General features: G+C 60.3%; 1 protein-coding gene across 1 annotated transcript in view; it reads left to right on the forward strand.

Annotated features, from left to right (window-relative positions):
* Nucleotides 1-15913, forward strand: part of CPLX1 (complexin 1) — a 38869-nt gene extending 22956 nt beyond the window's left edge. Inside the window, exons 3-4 of the mRNA XM_081243386.1 lie at nt 7022-7197; nt 14134-15913. Coding sequence (XP_081099512.1) covers nt 7022-7197; nt 14134-14331 — 374 coding nt within the window. The 3' untranslated portion in view covers nt 14332-15913. The remainder of the gene's footprint in view (nt 1-7021; nt 7198-14133) is intronic.
* Nucleotides 15914-16636: the final 723 nt, after the last annotated feature.

A 16636-nucleotide genomic window follows, 5' to 3' on the forward strand; every position in this document is an offset into this window, starting at 1 on the left:
CACAAACAGTTTTAGCCATGGATCCTAAGTTTAGACAGAACGTCCTTATTTTTCTTTGCTTTCTAGAGTTTTTACAATTTCAGTTTTTATTTCCCCTTCAACTTAAGGGTTAATTAGGGACATGTTTCTAAAACTAAAACTTGTAAAGTTATGGGTTTGGTCATCTTTTCATTATTTGTGATTTGACCGGGTGATGACTGGGGAAGATGGCCTGTTTAACATATCTCATTGCTCGAACGTTAGGGTTTTAGATCAGTTTGGTTGTGATGTGAGTGACGCCGGGTGAGCACTGCCTGGGTAAAGTGCATTTCCCTGGGTTCTGACTGTTGCATGGCCCCTTGGCAACCCGCAGCCCCCCACCTGCCCTGGGCCCCAGGCAGCCCTGACGTGCTTGCAGTCACCATACACGGATTTGCACTTCTGTTTACATAAGTGAAGTCATAGAATTTGTGCCTGGCTTTTTTCACTCAGCATAAAGGTTTTGAGACTCCTCCACACTGCCGAGAGCATCAGTGCCCTCGGGTGGACGGGCCAGCCTTCGTGTGTCCATTCACCTCCTGACGGGTGTTGAGGGGCCTCTCTTTTGGGCTCTTACAGATTGGGCTGCACATGCCGTTCCCACTGCGTCTCCATTTCTCTGGGTAGATGCTGAGGAGTGGGATGCAGTGGAGGTGCACGTTTAATTATAGGAAACTGTCAAACTGCCGTCCCAAGCGGCTACACCCCCACCGTCCTGCCAGCCATGGGCGCAAGTCCTGGGTCCTCCCCAGCTTCCGAGCACATGCTGTGCTTCTCATCGTAGACACTCGTGTGGGCGCCTGGTGGTCTCGCTTTGTGAGTTCAGTTTGCACCCTAACGACCGAGCGTGTTGACAGCTTCTTGTAAGAGCAGGCACATCTTTCCAGGTTCTTACTTGCCATCTGTATCTCTTCTCTGGTAAAATGTCTATTCACATCTTCTGTTTTTAAAATCAGGTGGTTTGTGTTCTTGTCCTTGAGTTGTAAGAGTTCATTATGTATTCTGGATATAAGAGTTTATCAGACATATGGTCTGCAGATATATTCTCACAGTCTTGCCTTTTCTTTTTCTTTTTTTTTTAACAGTGTCTTTTGAAGAACAAAAGTTTTTTGTTGTTGAAGTCCAATTTATCAGTTTTTCTTTTAAGGCTCATGCTTTTTGTCACCTATGTAAGGAATCTTTGCCTAGGTCAAGGTCACAGAGATTTTTCTTTTATGCTTTCTTCTAGAAGTTTTATAATTTTAGCTTTTCCATTAGGTCTATTTCTGAGCTTTGTATAAGGTGTGAGGTTAGGGAAGACATTTATGAGTTTGTTTGTGCGTTTGTGTAGGAATATCTCATTGTTTTAGTACCTCTTGTGAAAAGGCTATCCTTTCTTCACTGAATAATCTTTGCAACTTTGTCAAAAACTCACTTGACCATATATGGGTGGGCCTATTTCTGGACTGTCTATTCCATTCCATGGGTCCACATGTCAATTCTCCTGTCAGTACCATACTGTCTGGATTATAGTAGACCTTGGAAGCAAGTAGGGTAAGTCTTCTAAAGTTGTTCTCCTTTTGCAAAATTGTTTTGTCTATTCTAGGTCTTTTGCCATTTCCATATAAACTTTAGAATCAGCTGGTAAATTTGTTCAAAAAATCCTATTTGCATTTTGTTTGGGGTTGCACTGAATCCAGTGTTCGGGAAAACTGATCTCATAGCAGTGCTGCACCCGTGAACATGGTGTATCTCTCTGTTCGTTGAGGTCGTTTCACATTTCTCTCAACAATTCTATAGTCTTAGGTAAAACAGGCTTGCACATCTATTAACAATATAGTCAGAGATTTTTATGTTTTTGTCAGCATTGCTAATGGAATTGTTTTTATTTTTTATTACTTTTCTTTTTAGTAAATTTATTTATTTATTTATTTATTTTTGTCTGCGTTGGGTCTTCGCTGCTGTGTGCGGGCCCCCTCTAGTTGTGGTGAGCGGGGACCACTCATTGCGGTCGCCTCTCCCACTGCGAAGCACGGGCTCCAGGCACGTGGGCCTCAGCAGCTGTGGCTCTCAGGCTCCAGAGCGTAGTTGTGGTGCACAGGCCGTGGTGCACAGGCCCTGCCACTCCGCAGCTTGTGGGATCCTCCCTGACCAGGGACTGAACCTGCATCCCCTGCATTGGCAGGCAGACTCTCAACCACTGCGCCACCAGGGAAGCCCTGGAATTGTTTTTAAATTTCATTTTCCAATTGTTAGCTGCTAATATATAACAATCCATTTGTTTGTTTATTAATCTTGTGACCTTGCTAGATTCACTTATTTGTTCTAGTAGTGGTTTTATAGATTCCTTCGACTTTTCTGCACAGATGATACGTTGTTTGTTAACAAAGACAGTTTTACTTCTTCCTTTTCAATCTTCATGCCTTCTGTTTCTTTTCTTGTCTTAGTGCAATGGCCAGACCCTCCAGTACAAGGGGATTGGGAGCATCCTTTGCTCGTCACTGAGTTGAGGAAAGTGTTCAGTATTTCACAGACTATGATGTTAGCTGAAGGATTTGCTAAGGTTTTGTTTGTGGCTGAGTACATAATACATAGCTGTTAAATGTTTAAAACTCATTATTTGCCAAATATTCACTGAGCACCTACTATGTGCCAGGCACTGTTGCAGGTGTTGGGAGGACAGCCATGCACTAGTCAGGGTCCCTGCTCTCAAGGCGCTTACCTTCTGTTGGCAGAGACTGACACAAAGAAGCAAGCATCCAGTGTCACTTCAGGTAATGAGACGGGCTATGTAGGACCATAAAGCTGGGTGATGGGACGGCAGGTGGTGAGGGCTGTTTTTCTTTGCCCACTTTATTTTGGGGTCATATTCAGATTGATAATCAATAAAAATTCGTGGCGTTACGTGAGAGTCTAGTTTCATGCTTCTCACAAGGAGCTCAATCACCCCAGGGAAATATGGCTGTCTTCTCCAGGGTTCTGAGGCCCCTCCTGTCACTGGCCACGTGTCCGAGCCCCATGTCTGTGTGTCTGTGGGTCTGCAGGCAGTCTGTCCACTAGGTCACTCTGCCTCCCTCCCCTGCAGACCTGCACGCTGTGTCCCACTCATGGCAGCCCCTGGCGGGCTCACCTCCTCTGCTTCTCCCTGCGGTGTCTCCTGACCAGGGGCCTTCGCATTTCTTTATGCAACAGTCTTCACTTGCCAATTGTCACAGAATTTCCTTTCTAGCCCTTTTTTTTTTTTTTTGGCTGTGTTGGGTCTTCGTTTCTGTGCGAGGGCTTTCTCCAGTTGTGGCAAGCGGGGGGCCACTCTTCATCGTGGTGCGCGGGCCTCTCACTGTCGTGGCCTCTCTTGTTGCGGAGCACAGGCTCCAGACACGCAGGCTCAGTAGTTGTGGTGCATGGGCTTAGTTGCTCCGCGGCATGTGGGATCCTCCCAGACCAGGGCTCGAACCCATGTCCCCTGCATTGGCAGGCAGATTCTCAACAACTGCGCCATCAGGGAAGCCCCCCTTTCTAGCTCTTGAAGAGTCTGAGTGTGATTGCACAGATCTGTAACTCAGTTTGTGGAGAACAGAAATTACATTACGGAATCTCCCCATCCATAAGCATGACAAGTATCTTTCTTTATTTAGGTGTTTTTTAGTTTTTCATTAAATTTCATAATTTTTCCCATAGTTTTATTTCAAGTTTAAAAAGTATTTTTCTCTTTTAAAAAATTGACTTTAGTCTAAATGCAACATGGTACCCCGGTTTGGATCCTGGAACAGAAAAAGGACATTAGTGGAAAAAGTGGTGACATCTGAATACAGCCTGTGGTTTGGTTGACAGCACAGTGTAAGTTATTTTCGCTTTGATGAATGTACCAGGGTGAACACGGGGTGATGCTGGCCATTGGCGTTCAGGAGCCCTTGGACTACCTGCGTGACTCTTCTGTAAACCTAAAATTATTTCAAAATGAAGTTTTAGAGATCAGCTTTAATTTACGTACTGTTTAAATAGACATCCTTTCCATCATGTATGAGGTAGTGTAATAGGATGCAGCCAAGGTGGTGAATGCTGAGAAGGGTTTTGACCACAGGGGCCACCAGTGCACACAAGGAGTCCCAGGAAAACCTGTCTGGAAAGACCCTGGGTTGGGAGCAAGTAGGAGGAGGCTCGGGAATTCAGCGCAAGGCAGAACGGCAGGTGCAAAGGCCCCGAGGTAGGAACGTCGCAGCCCTCACTCTACGTCGCCCCCACCCCTGCAGGCCTGCAGAGAAATCTTAGCATCTTCATCTCTTACAGAGTCGGGGTGGGTATTACGTCAGGGAGGGAGGAGGGCCTGGGGGCCGTGGACTGAGGGACGGGGCAGAGCTGCGGCAGGCGGAGGCCAGGGCAGGCCCGGGCCAGCTCCTGTCCACCATCCACAGGCCGGGGTGTGGGCAGACCCCATCTCCTCCTGTGCGGGCACCCCGCGAACGCCGTTCTAGAAAGCTCTCTCTAGCTGTTGGGTTTCTGTGTAACCCGCACCGAAGTATGGGACCTGCTCCAGGGTTAGAAAGGTGCCGCCACCTCATCCTGCACTGAGGTTATCCCCAGGGCTTTGTTTGACTGTCAAGGAGGGCTGGGACCCGCCGCCTCCGCCCCGACGCCCACCTCCCTGGTAGTCACTGGCAAGCTGATGCTCCGAGAAGAGCCAGGGCAGGGGTGGAGTCAGCCCCTGTGCCCACACCTCTACGTGGCCGGTGCGGCCGGCTGCGGGACCCCCGCCTGGGATTTGGGAGACTTGGGCTGCGGCTCTCGGTCCAGCCTTGCGCCCCGTGTGGGGACGGGGCGGGGGCCACGTGCGGAGGCGGGGGTCGGGTGAAAGGCGGGGGCTGCGGGGGAGGGCCTGCAGCGTCAGTGCCGATCTTGGTGCCGGGGCATCCACACCAAGGTAGAGTGAGCGAGCATTGGTGCCCTGCCCTGGCCGTGGAGAGACCATCGGCCTCCAGAGTCCCCTCCGCGTGCTGGGGTAGCTCCCCCGGGGCCCTCTCTGCCTCCGGGGGGCCAGCCCGGTGCTCCAATGGGGGCAGGGCCAGACCCCTGGTCTGGGGTGGGGCTCCTGGTGTGCAGAGCTCAGCACACAGCGGGTGCTCAGTAAACGCCTGTTGGACCACTAGGCCCAGAGCCCACACAGCACGTTGGAGGAGCAGGTCTGGGGCCCCAGACCACCCAGGCAGGGAGGCCCTTCCAGCCCCCACCCCAGCCTCCACCCACTTTCCCTCTTGGGAGAGAGATGTAGACGAGACTGGTTCACCCACCTCTGCCTTAAGATGCCAGTACTTTCCAGGGGGCAGAAAGAGCTATCGGTCACTTTCACTTTAGCGTGAACGAGCTTGTTCAAGGGGGAGATTTGCGTAGAAGCTGGCCCCCAGGCCAGGGAGGCTGGGAAGGTTGCAGCTGCTCATGGACTGGGGCTTGCCCCTGCTTCCCCCACCACCTGCCGGGGATGGCGGCCCCAGAGGTGGGGAGATGCCGGTCCCTCGTCCAGGGAGCGATGAGACAGTGTATCAGCAGCCCTGTTCGTGACCAGTTTCCTTGAGCCACTGGCTTGAAATCTCCTTTGCAGAATTCTGCAGATGTGGGTGGAAACTGACGCGAGGCTCTTGGTTTTCTGTTAGTGTCTGTATCTGCGCCATCGGCCGAGCCCCATCCATGCGGGCTCCCCGTCCCTGCAGTGACTGTGGTGGCAACTACCCTGTGACCCTGTAGTAGTTTCGGCAGCTAGGAAGGCCCACGTGGTGCAGGCGTGGCCCGGCCCGACGGAGATATAGTTTTCAGCTCAGAGCACTCAACCAGAAGTTGCCGCCTTCCCACCAAATGGCTCCCTCTGCCCACACGGGGGAGGGGTGTCACTCCCGAGGAACCGGCAGATACAGCATTGGTGCAGGTGTCTGCAGGGCAGGGAGTCTCTCCAGGTTCCATGCTGCACGGACCTGTGCAGCCTCAGAACAGAACAGGAGTCCCTGGAGCGCTGAGAACAGCGCAGTGGAGACTCCGAGAGAAGCGGGCAGGACAGAGCCAGGCCTCGAAGCCAGGGCAGGGAAGGGGGCACCCCTGGATATGGGCATAGAGGGGTGGTGGTGTCAGCAGCCACACACCCACCTCACGGCTTGTTCCCGAGGTGCGGACTCAGCTAGCCTTGGGCCGCGCTTGGGAGGGACCATCACGGGATGAGAGGGCAGAGGCAGGGCCTGCAGAGACCGGTGGCTGGAGAGGCGGGGGACAGGACGGCAGGCACAGGGCAGCAACCCAGCCTGGGGTCCACTCGGGAGCGTGGCTGATTCCCAGGGGGTGTGCAGGGGTGCCGGGGCGCTGGCCTCACGCCTATCGGCCGTGTGTGGGTGTGTGCGGGGCGCTTCTGGGGGACTGGCCGCAGGGGCTGAGGTCAGCTGACCCGCAGCGGTAACCACTGCATTCCCCTCCCCATGACGCCCATGCATCCGGGTGCAGTGGGGCTGGGGCCGCCGCGGGCCAGGACCACGCTCTGAGGCAGTAATTACGCATCTCTGTCCCAGGGGCCGAACTGGAGAGGGCATCCAGGGAGGTGTTTGTTGTCGCCTGTGGGTCAGGAGCTCACGAGGAAAGTGGGGCTGGCGAGGCAGAGAAATTATGGCCTTGGTGCTGCCACATGCAGCTGCCAGCAGTCTGGGCCAAGGCCGGCCCCCAGCCCTGCACAGTGGCCGAGAGCCCGCCAGACGCCTGTCGCCTGTCCCCGGCGCCTCAGCCCACACAGCCGTGCACTCAGCCACGCTGCCACCTTGGGGAGGCTGAGCCTCTGCTGCACTCGGGCCCAGAGAAGACACACACACACACACACACACACACACACACAGCCGCCCACAGACACCGACAGACGCACACGCTGCACCCCAGGAGCTCACACACTCAGCGCCACACACGCAGCCGCGGCCCAGAGGCCTGAGGCCACCGCCCTGCTGGACGGGAGTGGGGCAGGGAGAGGGCGGGCCCGGCCTGACTGCCGCCTCCCTGTGCCCAGGGGCCACCAAGGACATGGGCAAGATGCTCGGGGGCGACGAGGAGAAGGACCCTGACGCCGCCAAGAAGGAGGAGGAGCGGCAGGAGGCGCTGCGACAGGAGGAGGAGGAGCGCAAGGCCAAGTACGCCAAGATGGAGGCCGAGCGCGAGGCCATGCGCCAGGGCATCCGCGACAAGGTGTGCGCGGGGACGGGGACGCGGTGCTGCGGCACGAGGACCTCCTTGCCCCCCTTCTTTGCAGCGCTAGGACAGACCTGGGGGGCGGGCCAGCGGGAGGGGCACAGGCAGCTGGGGTCACCGCACCCCAGGGTGCACGCCTGCCACACGGGCTTACTGGGACGGGGGTCACTCTATGCGGCCCCGAGTCCTTCCTGGCCCTGACGGCAGGGACCCGCTCGCATGCTCCCGGGCTCCGCACACGGGGTCAACCCTAACCCAGCTCTTCCTGTTGCTGACCCCCGGGGCTGCCCCAGAGGACCCGGCGGGGGGCCGCCAGAGGGAGGGCAGGGCAGTCAGGGGCTGGCCCACAGGCAGGCCCTGGTGGGTGAGTCGTCATGGGCGGGGGAGGCACCTCACCACCCCTGGGTGGGCCTCAGGGTGTTGGGGGAGTGGGTCTGTGAGCTGTGAGGTCTGGCTGGGGGCTGGCTGCAAGCTGGAGGCCACGACCTTTTCCAGAACCATCTGGGCGACCTTTCCCTGTGCGTAAGGGCAGTGAGAGCATCGTCCCAGGTGTGGAAACCGAGGCCCAGAGCAGGGGCGGGTGTATGAGGCTGAGTCGGCAGCTAGGCCACAGGTGGGCTGTGCCCCAGGGGCATGTCCACCACCCAGCCTCAGTTGCCCATCCAGCGCCTGGGTCAGAAGGGCTGGAAAGGCCGGGAGAGGGCAAGTGTGGGGCAGCAGCTCTGGCCTTGTCCGGGGTGGGCTGGGCTGAGTGTCAGGTGGAGGACAGGAGCCCTCCCTAGGAGCCCAGGGCGTCCCTGAGCCATGTGGCCTCCCAAGGTCCACACCATCTCGGGGCTCGCCCGCCACCCTTGGCCCCGCACAGGCCAGGCTCCTCCGTCGAAGGTGCTCGATTCCAGTCACTGGATCCTGGGGCCCAGGTGGGGAACTCAGTTTGGGGATGCTGCTTCGCTTGCTTCTGTCCTGGCCCCTCACCCCTACACCCCCGTCTCTGGGCCCGAGGGAAACGCTCCCAGACATTGGGGATGAAATCTGTGGGTAGGAGGCCAGGTGGGGGGCAGTGGGGGCCTCCCGAGGGCATCTCCACAGTCCCCAGCCCTAGGGGGACCAGCCAAGGTACTCGGGCTTCGGGGCGGGACGGCTCAGACCGCAGAACCCTCCCACCTACTTGGTGTCTCAGCACCTCAGCCTGATGCAGAAGCTGAGGCGGGGACACAGGCGGGGCGCCTGCAGGTCTCTGAGCCCACAAGGGGTCCCCCACATTGACAGGGGCATGGGGGCCACTCACCCTGATGTCCCCCCACTGGTCACTGGACACCTTTCCTGGGACCTGCAGAAAGTTCGAGTTAATTTTGCTGGGTTGGCAGCTCGTGAGCCCCCCACCCCCAGGACCAGCGCTGCTGCCATCCTGAGTTGAGGACTCAAGGCTTTTTGAGCTGTTTGCAGAAGAGCCAGGAAGTGTGCACCATGGATCAGACAGCAGAGACAGCCAGACCCCACTCAGGCTGTGCTGGGGGACATCAGCGTAGCCATCGGGAAATGGAGGACAGGGCTGGGGGGAGTCAGAGGATAGAGAGACAGAGACAGAGATACAGACAGAAACAGAGAGACAGAGAGAAAGAGAGACAGAGACAGAGTGGGAGCCGCCCAGGCAGAGTGTCTTCTGAGAGGGGAGTAATGGGGGTAGCCCCAAGGGTGGGACAGAGACTGAGAGATGGGGGGGAAGGGGAGGTCCATCTGTCCACTGTCCATCTGTGTTCAGCCAGCCTGCCAGCCATGGCTTTGCCCCAGGTGGACATCTAGTGGGGAATCCTGGGGGGTGAACTTATTCGTCCCAGCCCTCGAGCCCCCAAAACAGGTCACAATGTGTGGCCAGGTCGGAGCCCCCTGGGGGTGTGGCGCTGTGGGCATGGCTTCTCCAGCCTCCCCCCTTGTGAGCCAGGTGCCCAGTGAGCCCCTGCCCCAAGCCTCGGGAACTATCCAGGGGCTCAGGTATGCACGTAGGTTGGGGCCAAGGCTCAGCCAGGGTGTGGGTGGGGGCGGGTGCTGACAGTGTGGGTTTCTGTTCATAACACACTCTGCTCATTTTGCCTTTAATAGGAAAGGCCCTTCTGACCCTCCTCTCTAGACCCGCCAGTGGCCCCCATTTCTCCCAGGGCCCCAGCCCTACGTGTGCAGTGACCTCTTCCTCCCCCCCCACCGCAACGGGGCTCCCACTGCCCCAGGGCCTTTGCATGACTGACTGCTTCTCTCTGGAGCTCCCTGAGGCTCTTCCCTCCCCTCCCCCTCCCCACTCCTTTCCTGTTTTGTTTTGCTCTGCACCTGCCTTCATCTGACGCACTCATACTTTTTACTTGTATGCTGTTCATTGTCCTTCCCTCACGGGGAGGGCAGGAGCTTTGACTGCTTGCACTTGGTGCTTGGATGCTAAGCTAGCAGTGAGTTGATGAATGAATGAGTGAATGAGTGTGTGAATGAATGAATGAGTGAATGAGTGAGTGATGAGTGAGTGAATAGGCATCAGCTCCAGGGTCCTCTTCGTCCTCTGGGACATCTAGTGGGACTTAAAGGTCACAGAGTGAGTCCCAGTGGAAGTGGGGATGTGCCCCACCCTGAGGGCAGCTGAGGTCCTGCAGCTCCATGTGAGGCCAGGGGGCCGGGTGACCCTCACCCACCCCCATCCCCCAGCCAGGGACGGGCGATGGATCATGTGCTCCCCTGTCCTCAGGACCCCAGCTTCTGGGGCGGCCACATGGAAGGCTGCACCCCTTGGCAGAGCCCCAGGGCCCTCCAGCCTGTGCCCCGTGTGTCCCCTGGGCAGGGGTCCTGCTTCCCCAGACGAGCACCCCGCCATCTGGGGCCCCCGTTGGGCGGGTGAGCGCCTTCGCTTCTGAACCGCCTGCACAGGCCCCGGGCTGCTCCTAACCCCCGCCAACCCCCAGACCCGCCACGGCTCCACCAGCCGCAGCGGCAGGCCTCATCCCACCGTGCCCGGGCCTGCTTCGTGTGCACATCCGGGGTTTGATCTGAGCCACCCAGGGGCCGGGGTGGTGTTCGCTGAGTCCAGTGGCCAGGGCAGGGGTCAGAGCTGGCCCCCGCCCCGCGCACTGGCTGGGCCCAGGTTTCCTCACCGGCCCTGCCAGAGCAGTTCTCCTGCTGTCGGGGGTGAGGCGGGACTAGTGTGCCTGGGCCCGTTCCTGGAGGGCGGCCTGCAGGGACGGTGTGGGGTGTGCTGGGGAGCACATAGACGCCTGCTGAGGCCCCTCGACCACCAGAGCTGAGTCCGCTGGGTGGGGGCCTTTCCTGGGTGACTGCAGAGCTAACCAAGGCGGTGGCCACTGGGCCAGGCCTGGGGGTGTGCAGGGAAGAGGGCGATGGTGAGCTGCCCCCACTCGTGGGTCAGAGGCAGCTCAGGACAGGCCTGCCGCATTCTGGACGCTGGAGCCCCAGGAGCCCCAGGGCCCCCCTGGCGGTGCAGGGTGCAGGCCAGAGCACACCCCTAGCCCCGGCTGTCCTGACTCTGAGGGGAGCTCAGCGCCTGGCGCCCCTGCCCACCAACCCGTCCCCCTCCCCACGCCCCCAGGCCCTGCCACCGCGAAGTCCACCGGACACCCGTGTCCTCAGAGCCCTTCTCCACCCGGCATGCTTAGGCAACCCCCTACTGCCCTCCTGCTCCCCACAGGTGGGAACCCTGGCCTTCAGGTGTGGCTCCCCCAGTGGCCCCCGCTGGCCCCGGGGCTCCAGACCCACTTCCTCCAGCCTTCTCCTGGTTCCCTGTCTCCCCACCCACTCCCAGACCTCATGGCTGGTCAGAGAAGAGGGTGCAGAGCTGCATGGCACGGGACCCCATCGAGCTGCGCCGTACAGGGCCCCATCGGGTCGGCAGGGCTCCATCAGATGGGGGCCGAGGGGCCAGGCCGGGGTCACGCGTCGTCTGGGCGCCCGGCTCCCCAGGCGACCTCATCTGCATTCGGGACTTACCATCTCACGCGCCGGCTGGCGCTGCGCTGCGCAGGTCCAGGTCGGAGGGGAGGCTGGCCCACCTGCGTCATTTGCATACGCTCTTCCTGATTTGCATACCCACCTTCTGGTTTGCGCCGCACTGCCAGGTTTGGTGCTTCCAGCTGCCCGCGTTCCGCAGCCTCGAGCCACAACCACCCTCAAGCCAGCGCTGAGCTGGTGGGTCCGAGTCGATCCAGCCCCCACATCCCAGGTTTGTGCTGAGAATAACAGGTGTGGGCACATACGGATTCTCACTGGTAAGGAGCACCGCATTGCCCAGGGTGCTGGCCGCCCTGGGCTCCCTCCCGGCCACAGGGTGTGCGGTGGGGCCCTGCGGTCCCAGTGGTTGAGGAGAATAGTGGGTGTCCAAACCGGCTCTCAGCCAGACCACATCAGAGCCAGGCTCTGGGAGGGACCCCAGAGAGTAAGGTGGCCCTCAGGTTCGCCCAGAGTGGCGTTAGCCTTGGAATGACCTTGAGCCTCAGTGGAGCAACTGGGTTGGGGCCTGGAGTCTCCTTCCTGGACCCTAGAGGGGAACACAGGTCCCTTCCCAACCCCGAGTCAGGGAGGTCCCTCTGCTCAACCACATACCGCATGTTCCCGCTCTTACGTGTGTGCCATTGTCACCCGCCCGTTCTGCCAGCACTGTGTGTTCCCCTGAGCATGTGCACCTTTGCTGTGAGTGTGTGTGGGCTTCAGCCACCACAGTGCCCGGTGGTGAGGAGGTGGCGGCAGGTGTGGTGACCCAGGAGGAGGACCATGCTCCTAGGGCCAGTCCACCCGAGTGGCTGCAATGTGGTCGGCTTGTCGCACTCTGCCCTGAGCTGACCTGACGGTGCTCAGTGGGGAGGCCCTCTGGGTAGCGTGCCGCTGCTCAGAATATACTCTGGTGCCGTACACCCCCCACCCCGCATGGAGACCCTTTCCCCGCTCCTGGCTCTTGTTCACGGTGCAGAGGGGCCTTCAGGCTGCCTAGAGCCCCTGCTGAAGAAGGGTAGACAAACCCCTCATCCCTCCCTCCTCAGTGGCTGAGGGGACCCAGGCTGCGCTCTGGTCACCGGTGGGCCAAGAGCATGGCCTCCCTCTCTCAGACTCTGCTGAACGTGGGCCTTGCCTCCCCCATGCCTGAAGCCATCCTCAGCCTCGAGGGAGGAGGTGGGTGCAGAGGTTTCCCTCAGTAAGCTGGGGAGTGGGACACAGCCAGCCCCCACCCCCCCAATCTGGAAACAGAGGGAAGGGTCTTCTTGGAGTGCCAGGGTGCCCTTCCCCTCCACACACCCCCACACACCCGCCATGAGCACCAGAAGCAGAGCCCACTGCTTCTTTCAGGAGGGGCTGGTGAGGAGAGATGACCGGGCATGGGAGATCTCCCCCAGGGCCAGCAATCCTGCACTGTGTGCTCCCCAGGAGGATTCTGCAGCCTGTCAATAACTGATAATCAACCATCGCTGACACCCACACGTGCTCCCCAGTGCTTCCTCTTTACCCTCATCAATGCTTCTGCTCCCAGACATTCCCTAATGTGTAAGCCAGGACCTCAGACCTGGCCACGGGGCACCCTTCTCCCGAGCCTGGGCGGGTCCTGAGCTCTGCCCATCAGATGGGCAACCTGCCCCCCAACGCACCAGGCCAGCTTGTTCCCACCTGGTTCCCACCAGCCCTAAGGCAGGAGGTGTTTCCTGGTCTCGTGGCCGCATGACCGCAGGCACACACGCATTAGTGCTCTGTTCATCCAGGAGGGCTGGTGAGGATGCTGATGGGCCTGGCGGAGGTGCGGGCTCGTCTCCTAGAAATTTACTTCCTCAGTTCTGGAGGCTAGAAGTCCAAAATCAAGATGTCAGCAGGGCTGTGCTCCCTCTGAAACCTGAGGGGGAGAATTCTTCTCTCTTCTAGCTTCTGGGGGCTTCTGGCAATGCATGTGTCCTTGGCTTGTGACAACGTCGTTCCGAACCCTTTCTCCGTTTTCATCTTCTACTCTGTGCATCCTTTTTTTTCTCTTACAGGGAAACTCTCTTTGGATTTAGGGCCCAGGAAGAGCTCGTCTCTATTCTTACCTTAATTGTATCTGCAAAGACCCTATTTCCAAATAAGGTCACATTCTGAGGTTCCAGGTGACATGAATTTTGGGGGGACACCATTCAATCCATTGATGAGGGGAGATTTGGGCAAGGGTTCAGGGCAGAGACACACGCGGGAAACCAGAATTGGGGGCTCTCAGCAGTGCCCAGGGGTGTTGCTGAGGGCACACCTAGATGGGGTTCCAGGACATCCACCTGGCAGTGACCGCTGGACACGGAGAATGCAGAGTGACCCTCCAGGGACTGGGGTCTTGGTGGCATCCGGGGATACTTGGCCAGGCAGGAGGGTGTGGCCACATGTCGCCGGACCGAGGATCTGGGCTGCGTGGGGCCCGCCAGCCACAGAACACCGGCTTCTCCACCGCTGTGGGCAGGCATTCTGCCCCGGCTCCCTGCGCTCCGGGACCGCAGCCCAAGGCGGGCTGAGGACTGCGCCCACTTCCCCGGAAGGCGGGACCGAGGGAGGGCGGGGCCAGGGGTGGGGCGGGGTCACGGCCTCAGCGCCCCGACCCCACGGAGAAACTCGACTTTCGTCCTCCCCCTCCCCCGCTCCCTCTCCCGCAGTTCCACCCTCAGCGGGGTCCCCCGTCCAGGCTCCCGCCCGTCGCCCCCGCCTTCTCCGATGGGGTCTCCCCGCCCCTCCCAGCAGCCTCCGGGGTGGGGACCGCCCCTGCCAGGGGTCTTGGTGGTCGTCCGCTCCCGCACACGCCTTTCTCAGCCGCAGGTGCTGCCTCCAGAGGCCCCTCGGCCGATCGCGCAAGCGCAGGGTGGGTGTAGCCCGCCCGGATCCCGAGAGCGCCCCTCCCGGGGCCGGGACCTGCCCGCCTGAGCCCTCCCGCCCTGTCCCCCGCAGTACGGCATCAAGAAGAAGGAGGAGCGCGAGGCCGAGGCCCAGGCCGCCATGGAGGCCAGCGCGGAGGGCAGCCTGACGCGGCCCAAGAAGGCCATCCCGCCGGGCTGCGGGGACGAGCCGGAGGCAGAGGAGGAGAGCATCCTGGACACGGTGATCAAGTACCTGCCCGGGCCGCTGCAGGACATATTCAAGAAGTAACGCCCCTGGAGCTGGACAGGAGCCCGGAGCCCCGCCCCTCGCCCACCCCCGTCCTGCCCTCCGCGGAGGCGCCTGAAGGGATGTCGGGAGCAGAGTGCAGCCCCCCAACGCCAATATAAGCCATAGCCCTAGGTCTATCCGCGCCTGGCCCCCGCAAGCCTGGGGAGCCTCCGCCCGCCTCTCACCCCATCCCCGCACCGCCATCGCCACCGCCGCCGAGGGAGGGGCGCCTGGCCCCCCACGGCCCCCGCGGTCCGGGCTGCAGGCCCCGGGGACTAGCCCACGGCCTCCTCCGGCAGCGGGTGGATTGGACCTGCCCCAGAGCCTGGGAAGCCCCTTCTCGCTCCTCCCTTCACCGCCCACCCAGCAGGGCCCGTGGCCAGGGACACCAAAAGGGCCGGCCCTGCGTTGGTGGGCGCCTGTCGGGCCCACGCTCGGGATCACAGCCATAGTAGGGGGCGCGGTCGTGAGGCCGGGGTGGGGGCTGGGAGAGGCGAGCAGCTGGCGCCTGGGGCTCAACCCCCGGGGTCAGCCTGGACCCCAGGCCCTACCCCGCACCGACGCCCGGGTTGCTGAATCTGCCGTCCACCGCTCTCCATCTGCACCCCTTCCCTTCTTCATCCACCTGTGTGTGTCTGCCCGCTCCCTCTTCGGCCCCCTCCTCGGGAAGGCTTTGCTTCTTAGGACTGCTGTGGCCCGTTCTCTTCTCCAAGAAGGGAGAGAAAGCGATAGGCTTAGGGGGACACTCTCAGACCCCCGTCCCTCACACACCCCTGTCGCTCAAGCTCTTCGGCGTCCGTGAGACCAGCTGAGCCCGGCACACTCCCCTCCCTGGTTGGCACCTCCTGTCCCCTCCGAGGCTGCTCGGGGGACGCCCTGCCCTCACCCTCCGAACACCCACGCCTTCACCCAGAACCGGAGAGGAGGCCCAGAGCCCTGTGGGCCGAGCGCTGTGCAGGAGGGTGTGGCGCGGAAGGCCGGCCCCGCTCCCTGCAGGCCCTCAAGGGGGTCGTCCCAGCCGCAGAGCCCGCCCGGTTGGACGGAAACGACCGCGGACCTCCCAGTGCCCCCGTGGCCTCTGCCCTTGTGTAATTTGCATCACAATATGTCGAATCTCAGGTAAATGAGGTCTTCTGTGTTTGAGGAGTTTTATCTCGACAGAAAGCCCATCACCTCGGTCCCTGGGGCCCTTTCTGTCCACATCAAAAGTTCATCGTGTCCAGTGTTGCGGGACCGGGGCGCAGCCTTCCCCAGCTCCTTAGAGAAGCCATAACGACTAGACGGCAATACCGACCCCTGGCGCCCACCCCCACCATCCCCCGCCGTCCGCGCTGCGCCCCGACACCTCCCGCTTCCTCGTCTTTTTTAAATGCCTGTTTTCACACTTTAAAAAGCCAGCTCTGAGCAGACAGGGCGTCGTCTCGTAGAAACCCCGCATCCCGTCCCCATCGTGTGGGGCGCCTGAGCAGCCGAGCTTAGTGTAGACCGTGGATGTCCTCTGTCCGTCTGTCCCCGCGCCTGCGCTTCCTCCTGCATGTCGGGGGCCGCTGCGTGTGTTCTCTCTGGATGGAATCACAGCCAATAAACACCACAGTGATTTAATGCGTGTGGCCATTCCCTCCGGAGCCCTGATTTCCCTGGGAGGCGCTGGGGGTGGAGGGTGCAGCCGGGGTCATGGCGGGAGGGCCAGAGCCCGCCGGGATGCACACCCTTTGGGCCCTGTTGGACGACCCCCACTAGCCCCCGCACCCGGCCAGATGGGAACACCTTCCCCTTTCGCTGCGGCCGCTGCTGCAGGGGCTCCCCACCGCCCTTTCTCATTAAGGTAGTCCCGGCCAGAGTCATCTCCCCCAGAAATGCAGCCCGGCCCCTTCCTCAGCGCCCCCTCCCCCCAAGTCTCCCACCTGCAGCACAGGTCCCATCCCAGGCCTTTCCCGCCCCACGGCTATACCGGTCCCTGGGGCCCAGGTCCCACTGTGCTGGCCACACCTTGGGCCCAGCGGGGGACTGAGGCTCAGCCCTGGGGTCCTGCCCGTCGTCGGTCTGGTGGTGCCATCCCTCCTCCCTGTGCCCTCAGGGAGGCCTCTGTGTCCCACGCCTGCCTGTCGAGGCTGAGGCCTGACGAGGTGCCCGTGGGACCTGCTGGCTCTGAAGCCTGGCCCGGGATACCCCGACTCCACCCCGAGATGCCACGGCCACTTGTGTCCCCAGAAAGGCTTTGTTTGACCTCCATTTCTGGGGGCCTCTCTCCTGGAAGGTGGTATCTGTGACCTTCCTCACACTGCTGGCTGAGAATGCACGGGAG

This window comes from Mesoplodon bidens (assembly GCF_964165515.1).
Source record: "Mesoplodon bidens genome assembly, chromosome: 1".
Classification (NCBI taxonomy): Eukaryota; Metazoa; Chordata; class Mammalia; order Artiodactyla; family Ziphiidae; genus Mesoplodon; species Mesoplodon bidens.